This window comes from Vigna unguiculata, chromosome 11 (assembly GCF_004118075.2).
Source record: "Vigna unguiculata cultivar IT97K-499-35 chromosome 11, ASM411807v1, whole genome shotgun sequence".
NCBI classification, from domain to species: Eukaryota; Viridiplantae; Streptophyta; class Magnoliopsida; order Fabales; family Fabaceae; genus Vigna; species Vigna unguiculata.
In genome coordinates, this window is record NC_040289.1 from 2,789,802 (window position 1) to 2,803,403 (window position 13,602).

The window sequence follows — 13,602 nt, forward strand, 5'->3', positions numbered from 1 at the left end:
CTAATATTTAATAAATAATACTGAAATAAAATAAATACCACATTTATTATAAAACCATTTCCCAAAAACGCGGGAAATTCAAAACTTTTATTATATGTGTCATAAACCAGAAGTCCATAATTATAAAACTGAAAGAAAATTCAATGGCTCCCAAAATATTACATAAATATCTCAAAACCAAAATAATAAACATATATACAAAAATTCCATGTTATCCCTCGCTCCGAGTCTAAGCATCTCCTGGCCCACCTGTCAAATCATCTGCTCCCGGATAACAAGTTATCCGATCATCGCCACACACACATAGAAAGGGTGAGTTATGCACAATATATAAACCAATACATGAATTAAATATGCCACCCATCTCCAAAATAACATAAATAATATTTCATGCTTTTCAAATAACCCAACCATGACCTCATAGTCCTTCATGAGTCATATCCATGAACTAGGTCTTGGGACTTCACTGTGCTACCACGAAACTAACTCATTCGTGGTCCAACCCTATGAGCCTATCCCGCTCATAGTCTTGCCCTACAGACTCCTCATCTGTAGTAAAACATTCAAGTCTTCTCAACTTGGACCCTGGCACGCAATCACCATACTATGGACTCCTCGCCCAATAGTAGCTGACGGGAACATAACAGTTCCTTGCCCATCGTGCGCTCGACACATGTAATCATCATACTAAGGACTCCTCGCCCATTAGTAGCTGACGGGAACTCAACTAGTTCCATGCCCATCATGTGTCCAACCACCAAGCACATCCCAAACCCCTATTGGACTTAGTCCTTCAAGCCCAAACACCACACCACATGCATATACATCCTATACTTAGGATAAAGCAGCCAAATCACACACACAAGCACACACAACATGGAATTTCGCATAAACTCGCTTAAGCTAGGGACTCTCACCCAAGCTAAGCCCTCAGTCTCGCTTGGGCTAGCTCACCTCGCCTGAGCGAGCTTATAATAGTGGCATCAACACATCATCTCGCTTAGGCGAGATCCTCTCGCTTAGGCGAGATCCTCTCGCCTGGGCGAGTCATACCTTCGCCCAAAACAACACACAAACCTCGCCTAGATGAGTATTTGGCAAAACAAACATGAATACACATCGAGAACTCGCTTAGGCGAGCCACTCTCGCCTAGGCGAGAGTGTGCATCACTCAGAACTCAAAACCTCTCGCCTGGGCGAGATATCGCGCTTAAAACTCTCAGGTTTCCTCGCGACCTCGCTTGGGCGAGTGTCTCTCACCTGAGCGAGAGACCAAGTCGCTCAACCCCGTCCAGAGTCGCCTAGGCGAGATATGCGTACCAGAACCAAAAAATGAGACTCTGCAACTCTTGCTTAGGCGAGATGGACTCGCTTGGGCGAGACTTGCAGGGTTTCAACTCTGATCACGCACTCAATTCACCCAACCTTGCCCAATTCGCACAACAAAACATACCATTTAGTGGAGATACTATACACAATCATATAAACATAACTTGGGCACAATTTTGGTTCCCAAAAATCCAAGTTGAGACATAAACCATCGGTACAGTATAGAAAATACGCACATTCATACCTTTAATTGAAAAATCTGTAAAGCAATGTTCACAACACCTAAACCCTTAATTTCCATCATTCATATTTTATGCATATCACAACAGTACGAAAACATACAATTAACAACAAAACACCAATAAGAGCTCCCCTAACCTGGAATTAGTGGTGATCAAAATTGAGAAAGACGAGACCCTTGATTCACAATTTCCTTCTTGCTTTAGCCCTTGCACACCCAAAACCCAACTCACACTCTCAATCCCGTGCTCCTCTCTATACAAGTTCACCACACTACCAAAACCCTTCCCTTTACCTAACCAAGTACTGAACCCATGACCATTTAGTCACCCCTCAAGTGTATAACCAATTCAACCAATTCATGTTAGTGATACATTCCAATCATGATAAGCTCACAATGTCAATTCCATACCCATACATATTATTAAAAATCAATAATAAAACAACAACACATAAATGGCATACATAGGACTCGAACCCAAGTCCTCTCACATAATAAATTACTCTCAACCACTTGAGTTAGTACCTTTCCACGTCACATAAACCAATAATTAATGCCATAAAGTCGCTTTCTACCCGTATTTATTAGTTAATTAATTAATTAATTAATTTTCACGGGTCTTACAGTTGTAGTTTCAGAGGCACATCTGGAGGATGAGGAGCTATCTATCTATTAGGTTCAATGTAAGGTTTTAGTAGGAGCTATTGTAAGTGGTTAGTTTGTGTATAAAGTTAGAACTAGTTTTTAGTTGGTTTGTGTAAATGTTATATTTTTATAGTCCTATCTTTTGTAAGATTTTATTACTTATACATTGGTTTATCTATTTTAAACACTTGGATGAAACATCCTATTTTATTAGTTTTAAGCTACTAAAATTGGATGTTACATGACCTTTGGGCTGGATCAACTTGTCTCGACCTTCAGCCTGAACTGACCAATCTTAACCTTTCGCCCAACCAATCCATTTTGACTTTCAACCTTCGTCCAAGATAAACCAATCTTGATCTTTGATCCGAGTTGGCCTGTCTCGACCTTCGGGTTGGACCAGCCAATCATGATCTTCAACCTAAGCCGCTCATTTCAACCTTCGACCCACTACCTCCTCAATCTTCTCCTCATCCTCCTCTTTTACTCATACTCACACTCACTCTCTTATTCTTCTCACCCATCTCTTTTAATATATTAAAAATATCCACAAACTTTAGAGAAAATTTGTAAGTCAATTTATCGGTAGATTTATTGATGAAAATATCCATTGGTAATATGAGTTACAATAAATTAAATGTTAGACAAGTTACCGATACACAGGGGAAAATCTTATCAAAAATTTTTAAAAGCATATGCTAATTTTTTTAAAATAAATATTTTAGATAAATTTTTATTTCTTTTATAAAATATAGTCTTTAATGTTAATAATAATAAAATATAAAATTAAATATAATAGAGAAAAATAAAATTTATTGAGATACTTTCCTTCCTCTCTTTTATTGTCTTATTATATTAATTTTCTACTCTTGCATATCTTCTTTTGTTTTTGAAAAAAGAAAAATTGAAAGTTTACACAAATTCATTTTCTCTACTCTCATTTCTCATCAATTCTCTTATTTTTAAAGATAAAAATGTAATTTTCTTGTATCTTGATAGTGGAATATTAGTTTGATATTTAGTATTTTTTTTTCATCTTATGAATGTTTGTATATTTTTTTATGAGTATAGAAGGAAAATTATTATACTATATGTTTTTTCATAACTATTTTTTAATTGTGACTTAATTATCATAGATTTTTCTTTATTATATATTTTTCTTTTAGTAAGTACGTTTTTTAATTTTCATTTAGATTTTGATAAATTATTGTTTTGATAAATACATTGATGAAGAATAAAGAGTGATAAAAGGAAAGATACCCGTAAGGATAAAAACAATATAAATTTACTTATTTAGATATCTTCAAGCATGATACTAAGGTTCTAATTCTTGAATTAGAGGAACCATAATAGTAACTAAGGATCCAATTGTTTAATTAAAGGAACCCTTTCTTAATTTTTAAGGAATTACTAGAACTTATATACTAAAAAAGCATTCTCAAATATGGAAATATCAATGAAAGTAAGAGATGAAAATATAAAGATTATTTAAAATGAGTTCTATATCAAATACAACATCAAAATTATCAATTTTCTAAAAAGAAAAATACAAGGGATGTCAATACTAAACTACATATATTTTTGTTATATTAGTATCTAAAGAAAAAAATACAGGGAGATGTCAATATTAAATTATATATACTTCTGTTATATTAATGAAAATAATTATATATATATATATATATATATATATATATATATATATATATATATATATATAAATTTTAAGTATATATTATTTTTGTTACTTCAAACTCTTTTTATCGAGATTTGTCAATGATAATACAAATATTTATCAGCAATACAAATTTTAAATTATCAAATGATCTGACCAACTAATTTTACTAATAGATTCATTGATGAAAAATATCCATTAATATTTTAAATATTTAAATTTGTCAATAAATTTAGATTTATCCATGAATTTATTTTTGTTGATAACAATTTTCCAATAATAAGGAAATTTTGATAACAATTTGCCAATAATAACGAAATTTTTTGTAGCAGTGAATGATTAGCATTAAAAAATTTAACTTGCCAAATAATATCACTTATAAAATGTAAAATGCTGGAAAATATATTTGACAACAATGTTTCTCTCTCTTAAATACTTTCACGCCTCTTCCTCTTGTCTTTTTAAGAAGTTCATTTCACACACCTATAGAATAAGACGGACAATTTACCTCTCAACTATCTTTAAAGTATACATTTTTAAAATAAAATTTAACACTTTTTTCAATTTTATAAACTTTATATACAACATAATTTATATATTATAAATATCAACATAATTTATAATTTAAAAATATTAATTATCATAAACTTTTACTATACTATGACTTATATATTTAAAAGGAATTATTTATTATATATTTTTAAACAAATGTTAAATTTAATTTTGCAAATAAAAATGATTTAAAATTTAGAATACCTTGTAAGTTCCTAAAATATTAAATATATTTCTTAAAAATATCATATTATTTTTAATTCTCTAAAATTTAAATATGTTTTAGTCAATTCTTAGTAATAAGAATGAAAAAGATATAAAAATATAAATCTTAACTTATAATTAATAATACATTTAATCAAAACCATTCATAATCGTCGAATTCAGATATTAAAAATGTTTACCACATTAATTTTATTTTATCTTGGTTAACAAGAACAAGAGAAATACTTTATATCTTCCCGGAAGAAAAATAATATGGTCTGTTAACAAAAAATATTTAATATATTTAAACTTTTAAAGAAATGCAGGACACATTAAATTTTATAATCAATTAAGTGAAATAATGACACATATTATTTAAAACAAATAAATAAAATATTATAAAATAATTAAATATTCAATACATGTCATTAAAACAATAAACCATCTGAATTTATTAAATAAAGATATTCTTGAAGTTCCTTAAAAAGAACTACGATAATTGAATACAAGAAACGATCTAAATTTATTAAGTAAATGTTTCTACGAACTTTTTTTATAACTTGTAGAAAAAAAATCATAACTTGTTAAGCTAATTTGTAAAAAAATATAATTTGTTTATATTTTCTAACTGTATAATTTAAATCTAGTTTATAAAAAAAAAAAAGTCAATTTCTGTCTTTCTTACATTTTTCCTTTAATGATAAAATTTAAAAGTAATTATCAATAATATACATTAAACTTTTGTTGGAAAAATTATAAGAAAATTAAAATCATTTTCAGCAAAATATAAAAATAATACTTTTTCAACTAAAAAAAATAGAGCTTAAAACTAAGTCAAAGTAAAAATGTCGACAAGGAGAATGAAGCGGTGAAGAGTGATGGAGGGTGGGAACGGAAACCGTGGATCCTCTTTCTCCCAATCACGTCGTAGTCGTGGTCGTGGCCGAGGTCACAGATTTCCTTCAAATCAATCCAAAGTTTCAAACTTTGGTGGAAGGGGCACTTCTTCTTCCACTAGTGGCAACACTGCTTCCAACTCTGTTCTCAGTAACAGGCAAGAAGAGGATGCACAACCATCTTCCAATATTGTTGGAACATGTCCTTATATGTGCCCAGGTGAACATATTATTATAATAATAATGTATCTAATGTATGAAAGTGAAATCAATTTCATGGTAGCATAGTTGCAATGTTGGATTGTTCGTATGATGACGTGTCCTTTTAGAGGGGTTGGTGAAGAGTGGGGTTGTTACCAACGGGGGTTGAGTCTAATAGAAAGAGGTTAGTTACCCATGATTTAATGAATCAAGGTTCCAATCTTGATGCAAGAGACGTTGACATGTAATGCCTGATGGTGTCTCAAATAGGAATGTATGTGTTGAAGAGTGTATATGGAAAACTAAACTAGAGTGAATGAGTGGAATTGTTGTTAATGTAGTAATATGCTTTGCAGCTAGCGTTGATTGAATTACGAGGTCAATGAATGAATTATCATTAAATGTTTTCCTTTTGGAGCCTAAACCCTTTCTGATGTACATTGAGGTTACTAGGTCATATGGTGTTATAATGTTTGAGCTAGTGAAGGTTAAGAGTGCAGAAAGAAAATGATGCAGAATTCAAAGGAACCGCCCTTGAGTGCTGATGGGGAGAAGCTATTTTTAGATCATTGTTGTGGTTGTATTGCTTTATAATTATATTGCAGTGGTGAGATAATTCAGTTTGACGGACACCTTTCCATAATGTTGTTGTTATTATTATTGATGTGGCTGATGGATGCTAGTGATTTATTTCACGCAGTCGCAATTTCAGTTGTGAAAACCTCCGAATCTGTAACATTGAGGCTCCAATAACAGTTACGAACTACAATTTGAAACCTTTGTTCATTGACGAGTAATGTGTGTTGTCTTTGCACATGGGTGTTAGGTTTGGACTAATTGTAAAAAGGGTGAGAAAATGTAAGGGGGGAAAACTATAAAAGGCTGCTATGGGTGAACTATTAACTGTATGTTTTGGTTAATTGTTAATAGGTTATCATTTTTTTATGAGAGAGGTATGCGTAGGCATCACTAATACTAGGTTCAACCCCAAATAGTTTTTTCTTGGTTCTTAACAAGGAGCAACAACACTTATTTTTTGGATGACTATAATGCATAATTTGTTTAGTAGCATATAACTATAGTTAAAGGAATCTTATGCAGCAACCACATTGTTTTTTGAAGGCCGTGTTGCTTAAATTGTGAAACTATGTGGTAGATACACATAGATACAACTACTCTATTTGACTTTGAGATTGTTTTGTTATTAAGTGTCTTTTTGCATATTTATATACCTTATATATTTAAGTATAAACTGCATTTTTTTAATGTTTATAAAATATTTATGAATTGTACAATTCATGATATTATACGATTCACGATTCGAAATTTAAACTCACCGATACACGATACGATTCATGATACGATTCACGATTCAACTAACATGGTTAGAACCCTTTGAAGGTAACCCTTTTCAGAACAATTTAACCCTGTTATAGAAATGGGAAACCCTTTATGAAGGTGAGATCCTTCAAGTAGATCTTTCTCTTATTCGATTCGTTTTCAATCAAGAAATAAAGTCATTCTCTTCTTTTCTCAATTTTCACTGTGTTCAGAATAATATGCATATAAGAATGAAATGTTCATTAATCTTGACATGGAAGATCATTTTGGTGTTCCTTGAGATTGAAAGGTGCTGCTCAAACTTAAAGGAAAATTGTCACAACCTTGTGGTCAGGAATGTTTTATGATAGTGATTGTTAACTGTGTATCACAGAGATGGGAATTCTGCAATGAATAGGTAGACATACAAGAATAGATGGGATTAAGAATTTGTGTATGAATTTGAAAGGTTAGCATCTAGTCATCTATTGAGGAAAACATTGTAGAATTGCAGCTTGGGTGGTTGGATATGAGAAGAAGATTGTTACCAGCATTGGTAAGAAGAGTTAGTTAGATGGAGGATAACCCAATCTTATTAAGTGAGAAAACCAAGAAAAGCTGTAGGAGAAATCATTAAATTTTAATGGCCTTTCCAATGACTTGGATTTTGACAAAACACAGTGGTGGAATTTCTCTGTTGATGTATGTGGTTAATTGCACTCTGTATGACAAAAGACTTCTGTTGCCAATTTTAGCTTTGTTGATTCATGGGGGTATAAAATTTTATCTATAAAAAATATGAAGACATCTTCTGTTTGTATTATTTCATTCCTTTTAATATATGTCCCCGACACTTCTATTTTAAAGTTTTTTCACTTTCTCCACAGAAAGAGAGAGGATCCAGCGTGAAAAACTGCGAGATTTGGCAGGTTTTGAGAGGCTAAATGGAAATCCTAGAAAATCATCCCCAGCTCTTGCTGTCAAGAAGGTATGGCCAAACTGCTCTCCGTATATTAGAGTGGTTAGTTTACTTTTAATATACTTTTGACAATTATAAGTGAAGTAAAGGGTAATGTTAAGAATAAATTGATTATACCAATATTAGCATTTCTACCTGAATTTGATGGTTCCCATAAAAAATTGTCAACTTTTATATAACTCAGGTATCATAATTTTTAGATGTTCATAAGTTGTATGCTGAAACTTGCAGTGTATTTGTTTTTATGTTTACCTATATAATTCGTTATAAAGCACTAAATTAATGTCTAGTGTTTCATTGTTCTTTGTCTATTGTTTAGCTAAACACCTGACTAATGCTAGTAAGCTACATTACCTGTTTGGACAACTTTGTCCATAAGGACTTCTAGAAGTGGAAAATAAGAAAAAGATTAGATCGACTTCTCTATAAGCTAAAATTGGCTTATGCAAAGTTAAAAATAAGAATTTAAGGAAGCTATATAAGAGGCTTCTACAAATTAGTTTATGCATAAGGTAACTTTAGCTTATGGAGATACTAATTTCATTCTTCCTTCTTGTTTATCTCTCTTAGAAGTCCCAATGGAGAAATTTGTTCAAACAAACTCTTGTATTATAATGTAAAACTTATATAGTAGGTTATTTATTTGTCGCTTTACTTCTTTAAGATTATATATCCTGTATCCAGCATTGACTCATGGTTTTATGGCATCTAAATGGCTTTTATTAAAGGGTCACCTCTGTCTTTACATAATTTTTGGTTTCAGAATTTTTTCTTCAGTTTTGCAGAACTATATCCACCAAATATGTTGAAGCATCAGATTTACGGCCAATTGCTGTTTTGGAAGATACTTTAAATTACCTTTGGAGTTTGTTGGAATCTAAAGAGCACTCATTTGAAGAAGTTCATGACTTTATGTTTGATAGGACAAGGTCCTTACGCCAAGATATTACTATGCAAAATATTGTAAACCACAAAGCAATTTACCTGTACGAAAGAATGGTATAGTTTTCTGTCTCAATTTTCTTTGATTATGTACTTTATTCTATTCTCCTGCAACTGCATCAGGGTAGATGATTTAAGTTGCATTTCTTATACTTGTTTTTCAACTTCAGGTTTAGCTAAACGCTGAAAGTCCATTTATTTCATATGCACAAATTACTTTTGACATATTAGATGATTATCTCTAAGAAATTGATCAATATGTGTGCTTAAATCCAAATACTAGTCCTAGACCGATTGCATCTGCTTCTCCTTATGAACCTGACCGAGGTAGTTGATCAATTCAAATTGACAAAAAAGAGTCTCCACATAGAGCAGTTCAACCCTCAAGAGACATTGAATTCCTCAATTGTTTCACATGAAGTCAATGTTATTTTTTCTTTCCTCCATAGTACTCCACCGAAAAGATAAAAGGGGACGCTGACACTCGTGCAGCACTGTGAAAGGAAACAGTGAAAAAAATTACTATATGTGGGAGAACATGTGCAAATATAAAGAGGCAGAGAGTGGGGACCAACTCTGGACCTTTAAACCAAAAAAGGATTGGAATTTAGTACCTGACTGTGCATTGAATAGGCCTTCTTCTGAAGAAGATATTTGTGAGAAACAAAAAGAAAAGAAAAAAAAAACTGTAGTTGTTTAATCATTAGCACATGTGGAATTATAGGAATGAAAGATAATTTTTCTTTCGAATCTTTTAATTTTCCCATTGATATCAGTTGCAAAGGGAATTGTATTGAATTGTAATTTGAATTAGTCCATTCATGCAACTCTGATAATCATGTCTTGGTGAATGCATGGTCATGAACAAGCCTGGGAGATGTTGTAGTTATAATGGCGGTATACTTGCAAGAAAGGACTTGAACGTCCAATTTTGAACTATAATAAAGATGGGCTTTGTCTGGGTCTGCATATCATTTCTTGGAGGCTACTGTTTCCTCCTGTACACAGTCAACCTAGATCATGTGATCTTATAGCATTGTATTATTATTTTTTTTTGAAGCACGGATTTACAAGCTATGAAAGTCAATAATGAGCTGAACAATATATTTAATCACACAGGTAAAATTCCATGTTATATCACATTACAATCTTTGGCGTTCTATGTCTGATCCAAACACTGCATCAATGCATCATCTCAACTTGGAACAGCTCACAAAGACATTGACATCTTTGTTCAATCTGTATGAAGCAAATCGAAATTCAAATCATGTGCATGAAAATGAAGCTGAATTCCATTCATTATATGTGCTGCTTCATCTTGGTTCTTACAGCCAACCGATGGTTAATCTCTACATCATTGGTGTGATTAATTATGTTTCTCCTTTCATGTTAATGCTAGTCTTGTTGCAACTTATGAAACATAACTATTTCTAATCCACAGGGAGAGCCACTTTCTGTGTGGTTTAGACGAGTATCAACTCCAGTGTTGAAGTCAAAAGAAATGTGCTTTGCTCGGAGAATATTACGGTAACATTTATAGTAATCATTTATCATGAACCAATCATTCCAAGAGCTGTTTAACTTATCACGACAGATGAATAGTTTTGTATTATATTTCTAAGATGCCTTGTCACACTTGAACCCTTTTGGCTTAAAACATAGACAATACACAGGACCACCTATCATTTGTTGAAATTCAACTTCTTATTGAAAGAATGGAAGTAGCAAGGACCAAAATTCTCGATTGCTTAGTCAGTCATACAGGCTCTGAAACTATATCATGAACAAACTGCCCAAAAGCCTAAACTCTTAAATAAAAGCACATGATATATCTCTAACATTTTTAACATTCTTAATAAAATAATTAAACAGTTTTTTTGTTGATTTTCTCTCAGGTCATTTGTTATATTAAATAATAACTGAATGTATTTAAACTATTGATGTTATCTTTTCTTGTGACAGATCATCCCAACTTGGAAATTATAAGGATTTCTTTTGTACTGCAGCAGCTCAGGCAACATATCTGCAGTTCTGCATTATGATGCCTTATATCAATGAAGTAATTACTTTAACTAGAGAATTCATTGTTATCGTAACATTTTATAACTCATTTATTCGGATATCCTTTGTGTCTAAGTTGATGCATGCTTACATTTGTTGTGCTTGTTACTTTCTTTATATGTATCTTAGCACGAATCATCTTTTGTTATTGTAATAGTCAATTTTAAGAATAATCTCAATAGGCTATGACTCAAATATTAAAGATCTACAGAATTAGTGAACTATAGGGAAAGACATGAAACATTATATAGGGATTGTCCATTTTTCACTGTTTTACGAAAATTTGACTCCTCTGGTTCATCTTATATCCATATTCCAAATAAACAGGATAAATATGCCTATAGCTTAACGCTTGCCAAAGTTAACATCTTAGACAAATCTTTGAATCTGGACAATTCCAAACCACATGTTGTGCATATTGAGTGTCTTGATAACAGAAAGTATGTTTCAGAAAACAAATACCTTCACCTTTCACCACTTTCCCAGAAGTTTATAACTTCCAATTTTTTATTTATAATCTTTACATTGTGAAGTGGGCTGTGGGCTACATAGATCTATTGATGACATTGGCATTATAAGAAACCAAAACTTACTATTTCCTTCATATAATTTGTTCTACATATATTGATAAATGTTTGGTTGTTTTTATGCTAAAAGGTTCGTGCACTGGCTTTATCTTGTATAAATTTTGGTGGCTACAAACTTCATCCATATCCTCTGGTGGACCTCTCAAAACACCTGATGATAAAGGTATTAGTTAATTAATAATCATATTTAAAGTTATCTTCCACACAGAGTACATATATAGGTTCTCTTAGTTCAGTTAAAAAATGTATGATGCAGTTAACTAAACTAAAAAATAGTTCATGTAGCTAGCTCAGTCCATCATGCTTGAACTACTTTTAGTTCCATCAAATTATTTTTCTAGTTTAGTTCATTTTTCATACAGTTTAATTTAATTCGAAACATTAATTTCTAGTAGCCTATTGGTGTAAATTCTTTTTCTTGATCACTTTTGCTATGTCACTGTCGGTTGATCTTTGCACTCATCCTGGCTATACACTTTAATTTGAACTTTGTTTGACAGGAATCAGATTTGGAATCCTTTTGCCATTATTGTGGTCTTGAAATTTGTACAGATGAATCTGGAAATAAGCTACTTCCCACAAAGCAAACTACATTCAGTCACCCCAAAGGGAGGTTCCAAAGCTATAGTTTCTTGGGCTTGCAAGAATATGAAAGTCAGTTTTAGAGCTTTTTGATCTTGCATGTTTGAAGATTGGAACAAGCATGATCCTGGATGGCAGACAGAACCTATTTTCATCACTTAACCTTGGTATTATTGTGATCATGCTTGGTGATGCAAAATGTGTGATTGTGATCATTCACAAGTGTCTCTTTGTGGTGCTTAACATGGGAACAAATTGTATTATACATAACAATTTTTGCACCTTTGTGCCTGTGTTGTGTGTAACGATAGTACATGATAAATGTAAGACTATTGAAGCTATTTGTAACCAAAGGTAACATTATTATGGTAAGGTTTATTGATGTTGATGATGTAAAACTTAATTCTCCCTTGCAAATCATAATAAAAATTTACACATCTATAGAATACTATAGCACCATATTCAATCTTTTCTTTGATGAAGTGTTTGTAAATGTTCTCATGCTTTGTGTGATCAAGTTAAAAAGGATTTTGAGTAATATTTATGGTAGCTTAGTTATCATAGCAGAACTCCATTTGCATGGTAGGTACATCCATATATTAAAGATATTATAAATAAATAATTAAGTTAAATATGTTTTTAGTTCTTAAATTTGGATGTAAAATTGAAAATTTTCGTTATTTCAAATTTTGATAATTTTTGTTTTCAAACATTAATGGATATGATTTTTCTAACAAAACTGTATCAAATGCGTTTTAGGATGAGGTTTGAGTTGATTGCATTATTTTGACACTATTTAGTTCAAATGTTAGTCTAAAAAATCGTTTAATAAGTTAAAAAAAATTAGTATCAATAAGTTAAAAAGATTATACCCACTTATTTTTAAATTTTAAAACAAAAATATATCAAAATTTAAGAGAAAGACTAATTACAATTTCGAATGTAAGTTTAACAACTAATAGCATACTTATCTTAATAAAAAAATTGTGTCAAAATAAATTGAGTGCATTTTTATTGACAATTTATTGAATGGGTTATTCAACTTATAAAAGTTATTAAACTCTTTAACAAAAAAAAAAAACATGAAGAACAGAAAAAAAAAAAAAAACTTCATTGCAAATGTAACGTCCCATTAAATTATTAAGCGAAATTAAAGGAAACGTCACGCGATAAAAGTATAGTAGCGTAGTCTTGGGGTTCTTAACACAACCCCTACAAAAGCCGGGCACACCACGATGCTAAAGGAAAGCGGAATGCAATACTAACAAAGAGTGTAGAGTAGGAAAACATAAAACGATACAGGGGCCGTAGCCCTAGAGATAACATGAATAAAATAACTCTAGCCCAGATGGCTAAGTAGCGGAATCGCCATTCCCTTGTTGACCACG

The 13,602-nt window shown here is 31.7% G+C and overlaps 1 protein-coding gene across 2 annotated transcripts; it reads left to right on the forward strand.

The window, feature by feature from the left end:
- Positions 1–5,484: 5,484 nt before the first annotated feature.
- Positions 5,485–12,673, forward strand: LOC114168295 (SAC3 family protein C). 2 transcript variants are annotated; one of them, XM_028053051.1, is made up of 8 exons: positions 5,485–5,762; positions 7,951–8,051; positions 8,820–9,041; positions 10,104–10,325; positions 10,426–10,511; positions 10,947–11,043; positions 11,703–11,795; positions 12,133–12,673. In XM_028053051.1, exons 1-8 carry the CDS (start codon positions 5,525–5,527, stop codon positions 12,295–12,297), a joined length of 1,224 nt encoding a protein of 407 aa, XP_027908852.1. In that variant the 5' UTR covers positions 5,485–5,524; the 3' UTR covers positions 12,298–12,673. The 2 variants fall into 2 exon arrangements, with proteins under 2 accessions (XP_027908852.1, XP_027908853.1); XM_028053052.1 differs by lacking the exon at positions 10,104–10,325.
- The last annotated feature ends 929 nt before the right edge of the window (positions 12,674–13,602 follow it).

Coding starts and splice junctions, on each gene's coding strand:
- LOC114168295 (XM_028053051.1), top strand. CDS start 5,525: ATGGAGGGTGGGAACGGAAACCGTGGATCCTCTTTCTCCCAATCACGT. Junction 8,052..8,819: donor CAGCTCTTGCTGTCAAGAAG/GTATGGCCAAAC, acceptor TTTTTTCTTCAG/TTTTGCAGAACTATATCCAC. Junction 10,512..10,946: donor TTTGCTCGGAGAATATTACG/GTAACATTTATA, acceptor TTCTTGTGACAG/ATCATCCCAACTTGGAAATT.